Source organism: Myotis lucifugus, unplaced genomic scaffold, assembly GCF_000147115.1.
Source record: "Myotis lucifugus unplaced genomic scaffold, Myoluc2.0 scaffold_722, whole genome shotgun sequence".
NCBI classification, from domain to species: domain Eukaryota; kingdom Metazoa; phylum Chordata; class Mammalia; order Chiroptera; family Vespertilionidae; genus Myotis; species Myotis lucifugus.
In genome coordinates, this window is record NW_005871770.1 from 60,011 (window position 1) to 79,910 (window position 19,900).

Here is a 19,900-nt window from a genome sequence, read left to right on the forward strand (position 1 = left end):
GGCCTGGAAGGGCGTTCTTCACTCTTGTGACTGTCTGAATCCAGACGGACGACACTGTGTGTGCGCTTCATCAGCAAGTAGCCAGATGAAAAAGTACCCGAGGCTCTTTTAAAGCAAAAACAGGATGTACTTTTTTTTTTTTTACTCAATATGCTTTATTTAGAATTGCCATGTGCTCTTATATCTAACTAACTATTCCAGATTATTTTATTCCCTCCAGAACATTTTCTCCTATGATACTTTTCTAGTTCCTTTGTGAAATTAGGTATTTATTTGTCCTGTAAAGTCATGTAGACAAAAGCATTTTAATAATATTTTTGCTGGCTGTATGATAGAAAACTTAACCTTCATCCTTTTTTTCCTATCTATAGAAGTTATTGGGTTAAAGCTAAAAAACAAAAACAACCCAAACCCCACACCCTTAACCTATTAGTGTCATAATTTTATTTATAAAAATATTAAACTTTTTACCTAGAAATTTAAAGTATACCCAAAAGTAGAGAATAGAATAATGAACCCCTTTATACTTATTACCAGTTTCAATAATTTTTACCAGTTTAATTTACCAGAGATATAATTGACATATAACATTGTATTAGTTTAAGGCAGCGGTTCTCAACCTGTGGGCCGCGACCCCTTTGGGGTTGAACGACCCTTTCACAGGGGTCGCCTAAGACCATCGGAAAACACATATATAATTACATATTGTTTTTGTGATTAATCACTATGCTTTCATTATGTTCAATTTGTAACAATGAAATTGGGAGTCACCACAACATGAGGAACTGTATTAAAGGGTCTTGGCATTAGGAAGGTTGAGAACCACTGGTTTAAGGTGTACAACAATGATTTGCTACATACATATACAGTTAGCCCTTGGACAACGTGGGGTATGGGGTACCAACCCCCATGTAGTCGAAAATCTATGAATAACTTTTGATTTCCAAAAAGCTTAAGTTGTCCCTCTGTGTCCATGGTGGATTGGTTTCAAGAGCCCCTCTTGGATACCCAAGTCCAAGGATGCTCAAGTCCCCTATATAAAACAGCGTAGATCGATGCATGCAATCAGCCCTCTGCACCCACAGACTCCCAACTGTGGATCAAAAACAGTACAGGTATTTATTTTTTTAAATGTGTGTATACGTGGACCCGTGCATTCAAACCTGTGTTCTTCATGTGTCAATTGTATTGCAAAATGATAACCATAGTAAGTCTAGTTAATATCCGTCACCTCACATACTAGTAGTTACAAATGTTGTTTCTTGGAATGAGAACTTTTAGGATCTTCTCTTTTAGCCACTTTCAAATATATAATACAGTATTGTTAACATTAGTCTCCATCCCTAGAACTTACTTATCTTAAAACGGGAAGTATTTTGTGTGTTTTTTTTAAAATATATTTTTATTGATTTCAGAGAGGGAGAGAGAGATAGAAACATCAATGATGGGAGAGAATCATTGATCGGCTGCCTCCTTCACGCCCCTGCTGGGGATTGAGCCTGCAACGTGAGCATGTGCTCTTGACTGGAATTGAACCCGGAACTCTTCAGTCTGCAGGCCGATGCTCTATCCCCTGAGCCAAACCAGCGAGGGCTAAACGGAAAGTTTGTACCTCTTGGCCACCTTCACCCATCCCCCCAATAAATTTCAACATTTTAAAATTTTGTTCCATCTATTCCCCCCCACCCCCCTTTTTTTAAAATCCAACTCACAGATCTCTTGTAAACCCAGCGAGGATCTTACGAAGGATCTTACCAAGTTCAGTCGCAGTGGTGGGTCTGGTATGACTCAGATTGCAGCAAGACTGGAAGGAGGGGGAAGGGTGGCCAGTGCCAACAAGTGACTCTGTCTTAAGTCCATTTCCTGCGGAGGAAGAGGCAGGTGATGGGCTGAAACTAGGGGTCAGGCACTTCGGCTCCTTTCCTACTTGACCTAAACCACGTACTTGACCGTTCTGACCTCTGAGGACACCTTTGGCCTTACTCTGTTGGACAGTTGCTTTCCTGTTTAACCTGCCTCTAGGCCAGGCGACTTCTGCCTGTCACTGCTAAAGTCTTAGCACACAAAACACCTTTTCCCTTTACAGTCTCTTTCCTTTATCGGTCATCACCATGAGAAGCAAACCAGCTCCTTCTGGAGCAGTGGTTCTCAACCTTCCTAATGCCGCGACCCTTTCATACAGTTCCTCATGTTGGGGTGACCCCCAACCATAAAATTATTTTCCTTGCTACTTCATAACTGTAATTTTGCTGCTGTTATGAATCGTAATGTAAATATCTGATATGCAGGATGTATTTTCATTGTTACAAATGGAACAGAATTAAAGCATAGTGATTAATCACAAAAACAATATGTGATTATATATGTTTTCCGATGGTCTTAGGCGACCCCTGTGAAAGGGTCCTTCGACCTCCAAAGGGGTCTCGACCCACAGGTTGAGAACTGCTGTTCTGGAGGAAAGAAATGGACAGACCTCATTTACCCTCAGCTAGCTTCTCTAGTCATGATTTATTAGTAGAGTTAAAAGGGGAACTGCACTCAACCTCAACGGAAGGCCTTTCTCTCCACAGGAACACAGCGCACCAGGCAGGAAGGTGGGGGTGGGGGATGGGCAATTAAAACTTCTACGTCTTTTGGGGCTTGTGTGGCACTTTCTGGAAAGCCAGTAATAGGCTTTTTTTTTTTTTTAATTGATTTAGAGAGAGAAAGGGAACCATTGACTCATTGTTCCACTCATGCATTCATTGGCTGATTCTTGTATGTGACCAGGGATTGAACCTGCAACCTTGGCCTATCCAGACAGCCTTCTAACCAACCTGCCAGGGCAACAGTAATAGGTTTTTAAAGGCTTGGTGTCTACATTAACCCCTGCCATGCCCACACCCATCCCTGAGGATTTGAAGTTGAAATTCTTCATTTTATTATGAAAAAGTTTAGCTATCCACCAATTTCAGTAATTACCAATATTTTTTCATTTAAGCTTTTTTTAAATCAATATTTTATTGATTTTTTTTGCAGAGAGGAAGGGAGAGGGATAGAGAGTTAGAAACATTGATGAGAGAGAGAAACATCAATCAGCTGCCTCCTGCACACCACCTACTGGGGATGTGCCCGCAACCAAGATACATGCCCTTGACTGGAATTGAACCTGGGACCTTTCAGTCCGCAGGCCGACGCTCTATCCACTGAGCCAAACCGGTTAGGGCTCATTTAAACTTTTTGATCATGCATTCAAGAGTTTTGTATACCCAATCTGGGTATGTTTGTTTATAAATTACATACACGTGCCACTCTACTATTACATGGTATACACAAAAAACAGGAAACTAGTCCTAACTGGTTTAGCTCAATGGCTAGAGCGTCCACCTGCGAGTGAAGGGTCCCAGGTTCGATTCTGGTCAAGGACATGTACCTTGGTTGTGGGCACATCCCCAGTAGGGGGTGTGCAGGAGGCAGCTGATTGATGTTTCTCTCTCATCGATGTTTCTAACTCTCTAACCCTCTCCCTTCCTCTCTGTAAAAAATCAATAAAATATATTTAAAAAAAACACCAAAAAAAAAAACAAAACAGGAAATTAAGTGGAAACAGCTTCCCATGTCATCTTGCCCTCTTCACATCCTGTGTACCCCCTGGGGGGCACATGCACTGTTTGCAGCCCAATGATTTAGAAACATAATAATTTACCAAACGTGTATTGGAACCTGCTGTCCCAGACGCTGCAGGTGCTGAGAGAGACAGTGCTGGGCGTGGGCGTGGTGACAGGTCCCCCGCTGCAGCCCGTGGGCCTGTAGGATGTCATACTGACCTCTCCTGGGGAGAAGCATTTTCAAGCCCTGCCTGGGACAGGGACTTTCTCATCTGCCTTTTACTGAACAGGAGCCCCAGCATAAACCCTAGACCAGGGGTGGGCAAACTTTTTGACTCGAGGGCCACAATGGGTTCTTAAACTGGACCAGAGGGCCGGAACAAAAGCATGGATGGAGTGTTTGTGTGAACTAATATAAATTCAAAGTAAACATCATTACATAAAAGGGTACGGTCTTTTTTTTTTTTTAGTTTTATTCATTTCAAACGGGCCGGATCCGGCCCTCGGGCCGTAGTTTGCCCACGGCTGCCCTAGACCCTGTATTCTGAGCATGTTTTTTATAGTTTGTTGTTTTTTTCTTATTTTGACAAATGAGTTAACCTGGACCTCTGAGACCATTTTGATTGGGTTGATTGTGTGTGTGTGTGTGTGTGTGTGTGTGTGTGTGTGTAGGGATCTTTTCTGCCTTAAAAAAACACAAAACATTTTATCTATCGTTTTTTAAAGTAATATTTTAGCTTAGTTTGTCTTACTAACTTTACTTCCCTTTTACCTTTCAATTTAAAGTAAGGGCTAGGACTGGGCAACACAAGGGACATGGTGACAGGTTAGGTCTCAAGTTGGAAGATTGGGTGCCTGCATCTCCTCTGGTCTGCTCTGCTCTTTACAGCCCCTTCATCCTTCCAGCAGGGCTCATTTGGCCCTTCGGAGAAGACTGCACCCCAGTTCAGTTGGTCAAAAAAGGCATAGTCTCCAAGCTTCAAAACAAAACAAACAACAAACCACTGGCCCCTGCCTAGCAGCTCAGTTGGTTAGAGCGTCATAACGATAGGCCAATGTTGCAGGTTCGATCCCCCATCAGGACACATACAAGAATCAACCAATGAATGCATCGATAAGTGGAACAACGAATCGGTGTTTCTCTCTCTCCCTTCACCCCCCCCTCTCTCTCTCCTTCTCTCCCTCTCTCTCTCAAATTAATAAATTAAAAACAAAACAACCACCCACCCAGGTGATTCATTGGCTCTGAGGCTTCAATTCCCCTGCAAGACTGGACGAAGACGAGCCCCAAGATAGTGTAGCCCTTGCAGGCTGTGGGGAGGAAAACCTTGCCCTGTTCCCAGAAGTTAGGAGCCTTACGGGAGTTTTGTGAACCGAAGACCTCGCCCTCTGGCCTGTGTCAATAAGCACCAACTCCTGCCCAGGTCTGACACCGCAGAGGGCAAAGGAAGAGGGTGGGGACCCGCAGGCAGGGAGGGCTGGCAAGGCTCCGGAGGCCTGACCCTGGTTTTGTAAAGTATTTTGACTTTATCTTTAAGGTGCCTTATTTTTATGGCGGTATAATAGTCTCTCCCCAAGCTATGAAATCCATTCATTCTACTCAATTCATAAGGTAGCATTAAACGGTCCTTTTAACCTCAAGGCAGTGAGTTCATGGCCTCTTCTTTGTTGTGGGCAGGTCTCAGGACTCCCTCCCGTCATCATGAAAACCAAAGGAGGTACTGGCTGTGGCTGGAATGATCTCCAGCTGGGTTCCCTCGTGAGGCACAGTTGTCTCTTTGTGAGGCCGACTGACCCTTTTTGAAAGAGACGGCCTCTGATGCCCCCCAGGAACTAGAGCCTGCATACAAGTCAAATGCCCTGTGAGCCCAGGCGCCTGCCTGCCTTCCTACACCTCCCCCAGGAGAAGTGTATTCAGCACTAGGGGCTGGTCTTTCATGCACTTACTGAGATCTAAGGAGTAAAATTCAGAACTAGCCGAAACCGGTTTGGCTCGGTGGATAGAGCGTTGGCCTGCGGACTGAAGGGTCCCAGGTTCGATTCCGGTCGAGGGCATGTACCTGGGTTGCAGGCACATCCCCAGTGGGAGATGTGCAGGAGGCAGCTGGTCGATGTTTCTCTCTCGTCGATGTTTCTAACTCTCTATCTCTCTCCCTTCCTCTCTGTAAAAAATCAATAAAATATATTTAAAAATAAAATAAAATAAAAATAAAATTCAGAACTAAACCACCATCACGGGCCCGCAGGAGAGCCTGCAGAGCAAAAGAGTATGCGTGAGACCTCAGGCCCAAGCATTAGCTCACTCTGTCTAGCACCTTCCTGAGCTGTTCCGTTTCCAGCCATCTCCTATGCCACCTGAATGTTACCGGAGAGAGGGAAGCAGACGTGGACTCAGATATAGACAGGAATTGAGAATGACACCCAAGGCTGAAGGCGCACCCCCTGCTTGAGACGGCGTTCTCATGGCAGAAGGGCGAGTATGAGAATTTTGTTTGACAAGATGTACATCGCGTTTGCTCATGAGCTATTGGCTAAAGAAAGTCACAGGCCCTGCCAGCGTTCTTTTCAGCCTTTCTTCCCAGGCTGCAGCTTTCACAGGTGCCTGGGGTGGGCAGCAGGTGGATGTCTAACTGAGGTGTCCGACCCTTGGGGGAAACTTTTGGGGAGGCCCCTAGCGTTGATGCTACCTTTGCTGTCCACAAAAGGAGTCTAGGGCGGCCTCACCTCTAACAAAGTGCTTCCAGTATCAACCACCTGGACCTCTATCCTTCTAATGCCCAGTGTATTGGTCAGCTCAGGCTCCCCTAACAGTCCCATGGCTGGGGGACTTCCCTTTATTTTCTCATAGTTCTGGAAGCTAGAAGTCCAAAAACCAAAGTGTCGTTGGAGTTGGTTTCTGGTGAGGACTCTTCCCGACTTGTAAATAGCCACCTTGCTGTGTCCTTACATGGCCTTCCCTCTGGTGTCACTTCCTTATTTGTTTTGTTTTGTTTGTTAATCCTCACCCGAGGATATTTTTCTGTTGATCTTTTTGAGAGAGTGGAAGAGAGAGGGAAAGACAGAAACATGATGTGAGGGAAACACATCAATTAGTTGCCTCCCACAGGCATCCTGACCAGGGTTTGGCTGGGGAGGAGCCTACAACCAAGGTACTTGCCCTTGACCGGAATCGAACCTGGGACCCTTTGGTCCACAGGCCAACGCTCTATCCACTGAGCCAAACCGGCCAGGGCTGGTGTCACTTTCTCTTAATAAGGACACTAGTCCCATTGGATTAGAATGCATCCTTAGGACCTCACTCAGACCTCAAATACCTCCTTAAAGGCCTCATATCCAAATACATTGCAGCTTAGAGCTTCAACCCATGGATGTTGGAGGGTACAAATCGGTCCATTAATATCCAGGATCCCTGGGATAAGGCAGCGTTTGCAGTACATACTTTAGTGTTCTCAGCAAGCCTGCAAGGAAATTATCAGCAGCATCATTTCCACTTTATAGATAAGGAAGATGAAGTAACTTCTCAGTAAATGGAGGACCCTGGACTGGAACTGTTGCTTTGGTTCCAAATCACATGTTCTTTGAACTGCAACACAGAATGTGGGCCTCAGAAGCATGGGAAATGAAATGCTGACTTAATAGCTGTAAGGGTTATGTAACATATGGAGTATTATTTGTAAAATGACGTTAAGTACAAAAAGAGATCGCAAAAATATATGTTCTCTGTGGGAACAACCATGTAAAAACTATAGATAAAAAACTCTGGATAGCCCTAACCGGTTTGGCTCTGTGGATAGAGCGTCGGCCTGCGGACTGAAGGGTCCCAGGTTCGATTCCAGTCAAGGGCATGTACCTTGGTTGCGGGCACATCCCCAGTGGGGAGGGTGCAGGAGGCAGCTGAATCGATGTTTCTCTCTCGTCGATGTTTCTAACTCTCTATCCCTCTCCCTTCCTCTCTGTAAAAAATCAATAAAATATATTTAAAACAACAACAACAACAACAAAAAACTATGGATAAAAAAGCCCAATCAGCATGGCTCAGTGGTTGAGCGTCGAGCTATGAACTATGAACCAGGAGGTCATGGTTTGATTCCCAATCAGGGCACATGCCCAGGTTGCGGGCGCGATCCCCAGTGTGGGGCGTGCAGGAGGCAGCCAATCAATGATTCTCTCTCATCATTGATGTTTCTGTCTCTCCCTCTCCCTTCCTCCCTGAAATCAATATATAAAAATATATATTACAGTAAAAAACAACAACAAAAACTATGGATAAAATTTGAAAAGGAACAGAAAAAAATGGAGTACAGGGTAGGGCAAAAGTAGGTTTATAGTTGTTCATACGGAAAATAATACAATCATTCATAAATAGGAATACAAGAATAAGCTCTGCTTCATGTTCTCATAACTGTAAACCTACTTTTGTCCCACCTTGAACTTGGTCTTCAGGGTTTTTTCTCTCTCTCTCTCTCTCTCTCTCTCTCTCTTTTAACTTGACTTAAGAAATGTACTTTCCAATAACAGAATTTTAGCTCTAGCAAGCAAGACAAGTTAGAGGTCAGTGGAAATGGAGAATCATGTGTCTGTTTGTCACTAGCTTTTTGGGGTCCCAAACACCATAGTGCTTGATGGGCTCCTTCCCTCTGAAACCGCCTTCAGCCCCCAGCTTCCCTGACTGGACAACTGCTCTAACTCCTTTGTAGCCATAGTTGTGCTCAAAGACTCCTAGGTGGAAATGCTGTTTTCAAGTACATTTAACATTACTATAGTGAATATATGGTTTTTATTTTTTTATTGATTGCAGAGAGGAAAGGAGAGGGAGCGAGAGATAGAAACCTCAATGATGAGAGAGAATCATTGACCGGTTGCCTCCTGCACGCCCCCTGCTGGGGATCGAGCCCGCAACCCAGACATGTGCTCTTGACTGGGAATCGAACCATCACCTCCTGGTTCATAGGTCAACACTCAACCACTGAGCCACGCCAGTCGGATTTTTAAAAAACTTTTAAAAATGTATTGATTTTTAGAGAGAGAGAGAAGGGAGAGAAATATCGATTTGTTGTTTCCCTTATTTATGCATTCATTGGTTGATTGTTGTATGTGCCCTGGCGAGGGATCGAACCCACAACCGTGGCGTATCGGGACGATGCTCTAAACAACTGAGCTACCTGGCCAGGGCCTATATGATTTTCTTACCTGAGAATCTTCCATTTTTCTTTTATCCTGGAACAGTCATCTGTCTCTTAGAATCACGTCTATTTTGTAAACAGGTTCTGATATGAAGTGTGTTGTGGGGCGATGCATCCTCTTGGTCAACAAAGGTGTTTCTCGGCGTCACTCACATCCAGCTAACCTGTCAGAATGAGTATTTTTCTTCCAGGCCCAGAAGTTGTTCCTCAGTAAGACCTCTTTATTTTAGGAGTTAATAGATTTAGATTGTAAAACAGATGGAAACAAACTAAATGAGCCCAGACATTTTATCAGCCCAGTCAGGAGAAATTCCCAAATCCAATATGAGAAAATCCATATGTTTAATCAAGAAAAATGAGCCATCAATTCTCATCTAAAGGAAGTTCCCTATAAAAACATATTCCAGGCCTGGCCGGTGTGGCTCAGTTAGTTGGAGCAGCATCGTGTACACCAAAATGTCGAGGTTTCGATTCCAGTCAGGGCACATACTCAGGCTGCAGGTTCACTCCCCAGGTGGGGTACGTGGAGGAGGCATGATCTTAGGTGAAGATTAAAAAACCACCACAGGGTGTCCCCCCAAAATGTATACACATTTTGAATGATTATCAAGACTGTTTATGAAAATACATTTCATTTTCAAAAGGTAATAGAATCTACAGACATTGTGTGTACATTTTTTGGGGACACAGAATGTTGGCCTCATAGGACTCCTTTCATAGTAAGTGAGCTATTTTACATATTCAATTTAAAAGTCTTATTTTTACATATTTCATAAACATTCATCTCTGTGTATGCAGTGTGTATACACATCACCTCATTATGTGAGCTGTAATGGTCCAGCCTGGGGTTTATTCTGACAACCAAAAATGTCCTTTATGCTGCCATTCTCAAAAATGTTAAGAATATGCCCCAGGCACCCTTAACAAAGTATTTTGGATCTAATGACCATGGGTTTATCTTGAATGTGTTTATCCTTTCATTCATGCCTTTTGGGAATCATGAGTTGCAAATTTTCCACTTGTATTTAGATAGTATTCTTTTTTCTCTTCTTACCCGAAGCTACAAACTCAAATATCTAACACGAGTCAGTAAAGCACAAGAGCGGGCTTCCTGCTTACAGAGAGCAGCTACAGTGGGGCCTTGACTTACGAGTTTAATTCGTTCCGTGACTGAGCTCGTAACTCAAATTACTCGTATGTCAAATCAATTTTCACCATTACAATAAATTGAATGCTGGGCTGATGTTGTGGCGTTCACTGTGACGTTCGCTGCGCCAACTAGCGGTGGGGTATCTGAAGCTGGCTCGTAACCCGAATTTTAGCTCACAACTCAAAGCAAAAAAATCGGCCGAGAGCCGGCTCGTATCACACTCGTAAGTCAAGGCCCCACTGTACTTTGTTCCAGCCCGTTATTGCCGCGTGGGATCCGTGTGGCCAAGATGTTCTGATTTTCCCCTAGAAGCTCCTAAGTCTGAATTTTTAATATTGTCAATTCAATCAAAATTATAAAGTCACTGTGCAGAATAAATAGTCCCCAGTCTGTAGCTGTTCCATTTTATTTATTTATTTATTTATTAATTTATTTTCTCTCTAAGGACATGCTTAGAGAGAGGAAGGTACACACACACACACACACACACACACACATATCGATATGAGAGAGAAACATCGATTGGTTGCCTTCCGTCCCGACCGGTAATTAAACCTGCAACCCAGCAATGTGCCCTGAGCAGGAATCGAACCAGCGACCTTTAGGTGCACAGGACGACGCTCAGCCCACTGAGCCGCTCCAGCAGGGCCCATTTTATTTCTGTGACTGTATCTGTATTTCTGGGCACTGGATACTGCAGGTATCCAGCTTATTTCTGTCTTAAATTTCACATTTGTCACATTTCAGGTGTACTTCCTAGCTTCTGGGATTTGATGTATGAACCCATAGCCCCCTGATTCTCCACCTCCTAACTGCGACAACGTATCTATATATATAAAAGCCAAAGTGACCATTGCGACCAGTTGACTGGTTGGTATGATGATGCACTGACCGCTAGGGGGCAGACATTCAACACAGGAGCTTCCCCTGGTGGTCAGTGCACTCCCACAGCCAATCTCCCGCGGTCCATCACCCAGCCAGCCGGTCCCGATATGCTCCGATCAGCCCCAATCGCCCCGCTCGCTGGCCAGGCCAAGGGACCCCACCTGTGCACAAATTCGTGCACCAGGCCTCTAGTATTAACATATTTTTTCAGCTCTATCTTCATACACTAAAGACTATTTTTTAAAATATGTTTTTATTGATTACAGAGAGGAAGGGAAAGGGTTAGAGAGATAGAAACATCAATGATGAGGGACTATCATTGATCGGCTGCCTCCTGCATGCCCCACACTGGGGATCAAGCCCGCAACCCGGGTATGTGCCCTGACCGGGAACCGAACCGTGACCTTCTGGTTCATAGGTCAACGCTCAACTATTGAGCCACGCTGTCCGGACAAGACTACTTTTACTTATTCTGCAGCTATATAGAAACAGCTTCGTGTGCTACGTTATTTTCTTTGCCTTGACTCAGGTAAAGTCATAGAGTAAAATTATAAAAGCACTCTTTCCCTTTGTTTTGTTACTCGTTGTTGTTCCTGGGAGTGAGCGGCAGTTTCATGGTCACAAGCCAACCTTCTCCCCTTCTCTTTGCAGCCGTCCTTTCATCAGGCCGATACCGTGCGGGGCACCCGCCACCACGGGCTGGTGGAGAGGCCGTCGAGGACCCGCTTCCACCCCCTCCACCGACGGCCTGGAGACAAGCCTGGGCGGCAAATATCCTTTCTCACTGTCTAAGGAGCGTATACATTTTGAAATGTTTGGGAGGTTTTCAGGATTTACCTTCCCTGCAATTCCTCTTTGGCCTCAAAATCTTCGTTTTATCTGATGAATGGAGGCAATGAAAGTAAGTAACTTGGAACCTGGGAAGATTGTTGTAGGTGTTTGCCACAGCATCAGTAAGGTTCCGTTTCATGGAGTAACTGGACATAAGCAGCATGTAATGCAGCCCCATTGCAAGGCTTTCTCTGCATTTTCTTGAGAAATGAGTAATGTCAGAGTTAAACCTGACTTTGAACCGGCTTTGAGAGAATCTGATTCAGTTATCTCGCTGAAACAGATACACAGATATGTGATTTAGTTTTATTTATGTTGACCTGCTGTTAGAATTTACAGACAAAATTGCATAGGCTTTTCTATTTATGGACTTTCAAATTCAGTAAAGAACAACTGAAATAGATAGCCGGTATTTAGGAAAATTCCTATACGGTGATGCACACCCCTAGGCCAGTGCTCGGCAAACTGCGGCTCGCGAGCCACATGTGGCTCTTTGGCCCCTAGAGTGTGGCTCTTCCACAAAATACCACGTGTGGGCGCGCATGTACAGTGCGATTGAAACTTCGTGGCCCATGCGCAGAAGTCGGTATTTTGTGGAAGAGCCACACTCAAGGGGCCAAAGAGCCGCATGAGCCGCATGGGGCTCGCGAGCCGCAGTTTGCCGACCACTGTCCTAGGCTGTTAAGGAGGACTAAAGAGGTTGTAATCTCACCTGACAGTTTTATTTGACCGGTCCTTATCAGGGGCTGGAGCTGGCGTGCCGATGGGCGGCCAGCATTGGGCGGAGGGCTCTGGGGGCACAGAGCCGAGCTGGACTTTGTGGCCAGGACATAGAATGAGCATGTCAGGGGGGCCCTGCTCTCCCTTCACTCCTCACACGGAGGTAGAGGAAGGCGCAGAGGCGGGGTCAGTCTGACTGCAGAGCCGAATTCCTGGCAGTGATGGTAGAATTGGCTCCAGAAGCCTAAAAACCAGGAAGTGGGGGGAAGGGCACTCATGTTTACTGAGCACCTACCCATGCCAGGCACTGTACTGGGCAGTTTATATGTCACTTAGTCCTCAAGACTTACTGAGTCGTTTGTTTTTTTAACCCCCATTTTCCACTCAGGAAACTGGATGCCAGAGGTACTGCCCTAAGATTCCACTGCTGAGGTTGGAGGGGCCCGGATTCAGCCCAGGTCAGGCTGACTCCCAGCCTGGGCCCCTCCCTGTACCACACGCATCCACTCGCTCATGACCAGGACCAGACGCAGGGCAGGCCCTGTAGGGGAGTTGCAGGTGCACAGGCTGCTTTCCTTGCCCTCAGGCTCCTGGCAGGTTTCCATCTATTCAGAGCAAAGGATGTTCCCTAGGGAACAGTTATTGCTCCCTCTCTCCTGCCCCCAGGGACATGCATGGCATTGGGTCCACTGAGATACTCTGACTCCTACTTTTGTTTTTTTGTTATTTTTTAAAGGCGTTATTTTATTTATTTATTTTTTAATCCTCACCCGAGGATATTTTTCCATTGATTTTTAGAGAGAGAGTGGAAGAGAGAGGGAAAGACAGAAATATCGATGCCAGAGGAACATATCGATTGGTTGCCACCTGCATGCGCCCCGACCAGGGCCTGGGCCGGGGAGGAGCCCACAACCAAGGCACGTGCCCTTGACCAGAATCGAACCTGGGACCCTTTGGTCCACAGGCCGGTGCTCTATCCACTGAGCTAAACTGGCTCGGGCCTGACTCCTAGTTTTGTATGATATGTGGCCATTATTAGGGAAGTGAAGATGACAGCTGATGTTGAGAATCCCTTTCTGGAATGTGTAATAAGTTTTACATAGAATGCAGGAAGGAAAGGAGAATTGAGGCAGTTCTTCAGCTAATTCACACAGGTGTGGGTGGAGCAGTACGTCAAACCATTGTCCAGATCACTTGGAATTTTCAAGCAAAAGCCTTTGAGTGTTTCTTCGCTTGATTTAACAATATATCTTTTTCTGATTTCTCGATTTCCTCTTTCTATGTCGGTGCTCTTTCTAAATATCCTGAGTGTGTGTGCAGGTGTGTAGTTATCTCAGATCCTTTTTGCAGCAAGTATAGTCTAAATATATACACATGCTCACAGCTCTTATAACCAAAGGTCTAAATATATACACATGCTCACAGCTCTTATAACCAAAGGAATAACTTAGAAGAGGAGGGGGTTGAAGAAAAGCCACAGAGAGGATTGTAGACATTGCTGATATTATGTAAAAAATACTATGGTCCCCCCTAACCAGTTTGGCTCAGTGGATAGAGCGTCCGGCCTACAGACCGAAGGGTCCTGGGTTCGATTCTGGTCAAGAGCACGTACCTCAGTTACAGGCTCCTCCCTGGCCGGGGCCCCAGTTGGGGGCATGTGGGAGGCAACCACTTGATGTGTTTCTCTCACATTGATGTTTCTCTCTCTGTCTTTCCCTCTCTCTTCCACTCTCTCTAAAAATCAATGGAAAAATATCCTCAGGTGAGGATTAAAAAATAAATAAAAATAAAAAATAATATGGTCCCTACCCTCAAATTGCTGATAGTTCAGTGCGAGAGGCGGCTAGGCAAGGACATGTCACAGCACAGTGCGGTGAGCTAGAGTGAGGCAGCTCAGGGGCTGTGCGAACTCGTAGGGGCAGCCTGAACCAGTGTTGGGGGGATGGAGAAGGCATCCTGGAGGAAAGTCTCAGGCTTGAAGGATAAAAAAGAAGTAAGAGGATAATGTGTTCATGTGTCCGACAGGTAGTTACAGAGCTGCTTCTCTGTGCAAGGCACTGTTCTAAGCACGGGACTCAGTGGTGAATAGACAGACGTGCCCCTGCCTTCTTGGGTGTACTGTCCTGTGGGAGATGACAGACAGCAAACAGGCAAACAAAGGATTAACCAGTTCACTGCCGCGATATTTTGAATTTCATTTAAAAAGGTCTGCCGCTTGCGTCATAGACGCTTATGGCAGTTACCTGGCTAAGGAAATAATTTCAAATGGTCGTAAGTGACAGAGAGAGGAAAAGAGCTGGAAGGGAATGTTCCCGGAGAGGGATAGCTTGTGCAGAGTCCCGGAACACACAGAGCGGGGGCTACTCTGTGTGTTCAGGAGACTTTGTCTCTTTTCAGGGGAAATAGCACAGGATATGACTTGGCCCTATATGTGTGTCACTGTGAGAGCAGATGAATTCCTGGGGGAAGGAAAAGCAGAAACCCAGTTCATACACAGATAAGTGAAAGTTGTTCAGCAAACAGATCATGCAATGTCTCTAGATTCTCTTCTTAAGCACCTACCCGGGGTCCTGGGACTGGACAGTTGAGTCAAAGAGTGTTCTTTTAAAAATATATGTATATTTGTATTGATTTCAGAGAGGAAGGGAGAGGGAGAGAGAGATTGAAACATCAATGAGAGAGAATCATTCATCGGCTGCCTCCTGCACGCCCCCTACTGGGGATTGAGCCTGCAACCTGGGCATGTGCCCTTGACCAGAATCGAACCCGGGACCCTTCAATTCGCAGGCTGATGCTCTGTCCACTGAGCCACACCATCTAGGGCCAAAAAATGTTCTTTAAACATGGGCCTGCCCATTAATGAACAGTGAGTCTCTTTTGAGGAATTGTGGGACTATGAGCTCCAGTTAAATACAAAAGTGAAATGATCTTATGCGGAAGATATTAATCCATTCAGGAGAACCAGGAAGGAGAGGGCTGTGGTTCCACCTTTCCTTTCATGGGCTACAACAGCCGTGGGCAAACTACGGCCCTCGGGCCGGATCCGGCCCGTTTGAAATGAATAAAACTAAAAAAAAAAAGACCGTAACCTTTTATGTAATGATGTTTACTTTGAATTTATATTAGTTCACACAAACACTCCATCCATGCTTTTGTTCCGGCCCTCTGGTCCAGTTTAAGAACCCATTGTGGCCCTCGAGTCAAAAAGTTTGCCCACCCCTGGGCTACAATCATTTGGTTGTGAAAGAATTTGCTGCCCTGGCCGGTGTTGCCCAGTGGTAGAGTGTCAGTCTGCACACCGAAGGGTCTTGGGTTTGGTTCCCAGTCAAGGGCACGTACCTGGGTTGCAGGTTTGATCCCACATGTGGGAGGCAACCAATCGATGTCTCACATCAATGTTTCTCTCCCCCCCCTTCCACTCCTGTCCTTCCCCCTTTCCACTCACTCTAAAAAACAATGGGAAAAATATCCTTGGTGAGAATTAACAAAAAAAAGTATTTGCTTAAAATGGTTGCCTTTGACACTTGTCTATTACCTCCTTAGTGAAGTTTTATCATTTGAAAGTATTAACACTGGTTTGAATCCTTGTTAGGACAAAAAGAAAAATTGTATTCAGAATTCTCTTGTCACAGCTGTTTCTTGGCTGGGTGCTATTCTAGAACAGGCAGACTGGCCCAGACAGCAGTTCAGTGCTCTGATAGGGTGATCTTAACTGAAACGAGCATTGTTTAACAAATATCCCAGCTTCCTCCCAGCATGGGCAGCCACACCAGCAGAGCTCTGGCCCAGGGAGATCCCTCCTGCGGTGGGCGGCCGTCCCCGCAGAGGAGGCTGGTGCGTGAGCCCGGCTGTTGGCATGGGTGGGCACTACAAGCAAAGACCAGGGCACTGCCCAGCAGGCTTCCGGCCGGGGCCACACTCATGGCAGGAGAGAGGCACTGCCTGGTCCCTGGCGAGACCTGTTGTCAGAACTCGGAACCAGGAGCTCTCCTCCCTCCTAGCAGCTGCTCATCTCTGGCAGCCCCTCACTCCTCAGTCCTCACGGCAGCGAATGCATATCCCAGATGCCACCTTGTTGAATTTCTGAACTATTAACATACATTTACGGCAGATATAATAGAATCTCAGACCTGTGGGTAATACACTGAAAAAGAAGGGAAACACGATGACTTATAGAAACTGCCTTCCTCTAAAAGGATGTGTTTGCCCTAGCTGGTTCGGCTCAGTGGACAGAGCATCAGCCTGTAGACCAAAAGGTCCCGGGTTTGATTCCTGACAAGGGCACGTATCTGGGTTGCAGGCTCCTCCCCGGCCCGGGCCCTGGTCGGGGTGCGTGCAGGAGGCAGCCAATTGATGTGTTTCTCTCACATTAATGTTTCTCTCTGTCTTTCCCTCTCTTCTACTCTCCCTGAAAACAATGGAAAAATATACTTCGGTGATGATTAGCAATAAATAAATAAATAAATGTGTTTTTAGAAAGAGAACATCAGAAATGTTTAGAACATTTCTGATTTATATTCCCGAGGAGGTTTGAGAATGTCCTGCATCTTAACTAGTGTGAACAGCCGGGAAGAGATGCCTTCACACCTGGCTCTCCTCTGTGGGGTGGGCCTTGCTTTGGTTCTTTTCATAGAATGAGATGAACATTTTAGGATGTTGGTTTATAGAACACTGTTTCTTTGAAGTGCGTGGTCTGTTACATTTGAGAAACACTGTGCTCTTCCTCAGTTAGGAGGGCTCTAGAAACCCGCCAGTTAAGAAACCTCTTTGCCCAGCTGGTGTGGCTCAATGGTTGAGTGTCAGCCCATGAACCAGGAGGTCACCGGTTTGATTCCCGGTCACAGCATATACGTGGGTTGCAGGCTGGTAGCGATTGATGGTTCTTTCTCATCAATGTTTCTATCTCTATCCCAATCCCTTCCTCTCTCTCAAATCAATTAAAACTTTTTTTTTAATTCTTATCTTTAACCCAGGGTTTCCAAAATTTATTTGATCACAAAACCCAATTTTTTCCTCACACTCACTAGAAATTTTCATCTCAAAGGACGAGGAAATGCTGGTTTTTAGAGTTTTAAGGGCAAAAGTATTCAGATTTCCAAATTCTACACGCCACCTATTTGCCACTCGCACGCTAAGAGAAACAGGACGATGGTCTCGTGTAGGCAAAGACTCAAAAAGATGCCACATCTGACTCTCAGATGTGTCCTGCAAGTCAGCGTTGGAGGGAAAAGGACAGGAGGAAGTAGAGTGATGGTGAGCACGTGGGTGGAGAAATTAGGAAGGACCCTGGTTGTGACCAGTTTTGTATATTAAACCTGCCCCTGGACCTCACCGTGGTGGAGTGGGGCGGGGGAGGGGGCGCTTGGATGAAGCAGACTGCAAGTTCCCACCCCCCCAGCTGCATGGGAGGTCCCAGGCCCGCCCCAGACTCGCCCCTGGTAGAACAGCGTGTCAGAGGGTAGGAGAGAAAACGGCACCCGCTGCCTCCGAGGGCACTTCCTGAGCCGCCCCAGGTGCACTCGCCACATGGAAACAGGAAGCCAAAAGGAGAACGCTGCTCTGTGCACCAGCCACGGGCAGGCCCGCTGAGAGGCAGGGTGGGGCTTGTTTGGAGCGTCTGTGGCTCGGGGCCCCACCCACGTGCCAACGCCAACAGATGTCTTCTCTTATCAACAGAAGAGCTACTCCCCTTCCTTTGGGGAAGAGTGAGTAAGAACTTTCCCTCTAACACGCCCCCAGGGGGAAGGAGTAGGAGTCCCCTGTGGATGGCTTGAGGCTGGAACATAGAGGGACTTTCCCCTACAGGACGGCAGAGACGGGGGAGAGAGAACGGATTCGGGGGGGCCCCCGAGGTTCCCAACTGGAGCACCCAGGTGGATGGTGCCCTCCATTAAGCACGATAGACCATCACATGAGCATCAGAAAGGCTAAGATGCTGACTAGACCACCACGTTGGAATAACCCGGGGTTGATCATGGTGTTACTGTCACACCGCTGCGGTCTAATTCGTATTTCCAGGACTGGATAAGTGGACTCAGTGACTTCAGGGGTGGCAGGGTGCTGAGAGGTGGTGAGCTTCTGCTTCATGAAAATAGTCACCAGATTCTAAAGGAAAGAGAAAGATAAGCTCAGGTTATAGATTCAGAAGCTGCTGCCTAATGGTTCTGCCGGCTAAAATGCTGATCGGCTCCGTCTCTGAGGGCCTTCTCATTTCTTTTCTTTTTTTCAATTATTACTTTCTTTTCACTTTTTTTTTAAATTTTTATTTTTTTCCTTTTTTATAATTCTTTATTGTTTAAAGTATTACATATGAATCCTTTTTCCCCCATTGACCTCTCCCCACTTGTTCCTCTCCCCTCCCTCACATGCCCTCACCTCCCCTCCCCCCGACTGTGTCCATGGGTTTGCTTATATGCATGCATACAAGTCCTTTGGTTGATCTCTCCCCTTCCTCCACACTTTCTCCCTATCGCGCCCCCACCCCCACCCCCACTTCTCCCTGAGGTTGGATGGTCTGTTCAATGCTTCTATGTCTCTGGATCTATTTTAGTTCATCAGTTTCTGTTCATTATATTCCACATATCAGTGAGATCATGTGATACTTATCTTTCTCCGACTTTAATCCTCACCTGGGAATACTTTTCTATTGATTCTTAGAGTAGAAGGAAGGAAGGAGAGAGAGAGACACACACACACACACACATTGATTGGTTGCCTCCTGCATGGAGTGGGGATCGAGCCTGCAACCAAGGCACATGCATCCGACAGGAATTGAACCCAGGACCCTTCAGTCTGAGGACCGACGCTCTAGCCACTGAGCCAAACTGGCTCGGGCGGGCCTTCTTATTTCTTTACCACCGTTTCCTCTTCTGTCTCCTGTGGTCTCTTCTAATTTATCCTTCGTATCATTAAGCCTAATGGTTAATGTTGAAGAAATGTCTCTCTTGGAAAACCTGTTTGCTTTTATTGACTCAATTCAGATGAAGCAATGAGATAACTAGACAAGACAAAGCTAATACACAGGAAGTAGAACTTGTGATCCTAACGCTTCTCCTGGCAAGAGGAACATTTCACACCAAATCGTTAGGAGTTCATTAGCTCAGTGCCCACACTTCACCTGGGCGCCCAGCCTCACCTGGGTGTCACTCCCTTCTCCACCAAGGGTCCCATTTCCTCTGGAGTCCAGCATGATGGCTCTTTTTTTTTAAAAAAAAAATATATTTTTTTATTGATTTCAGAGAGGAAGGGAGAGGGAGAGAGAGATAGAAACATCAATGATGAGAGAGAATCATGGATTGGCTGCCTCCTGCACGCCTCCCACTAGGGATGAAGCCTACAACCCGGGCATGTGCCCTGACTGGGAATCGAACCATGTTCTCCTGGTTCATAGGTTGACACTCAACCACTGAGCCACACCGTCCGGGCATGATGGCTTCTCTTATAGAGAATCATTGAGGGTTTTTTAGCAGGAGAGTGATACGATTAAGCATGTTTTAGAAGACTATTCTTTGGGTGTAGTTACTAAATTCACCAAAATTTCTCGA

The 19,900-nt window shown here is 45.9% G+C and overlaps 1 protein-coding gene across 1 annotated transcript in view; it reads left to right on the top strand.

The window, feature by feature from the left end:
* CRTC3 (CREB regulated transcription coactivator 3) overlaps positions 1-19,900 on the top strand; it is a 91,684-nt gene that overhangs the window by 40,223 nt on the left and 31,561 nt on the right. Inside the window, exon 3 of the mRNA XM_014447845.2 lies at positions 11,457-11,576. Within this exon, the coding sequence (XP_014303331.1) occupies positions 11,457-11,576 (120 nt within the window). The remainder of the gene's footprint in view (positions 1-11,456; positions 11,577-19,900) is intronic.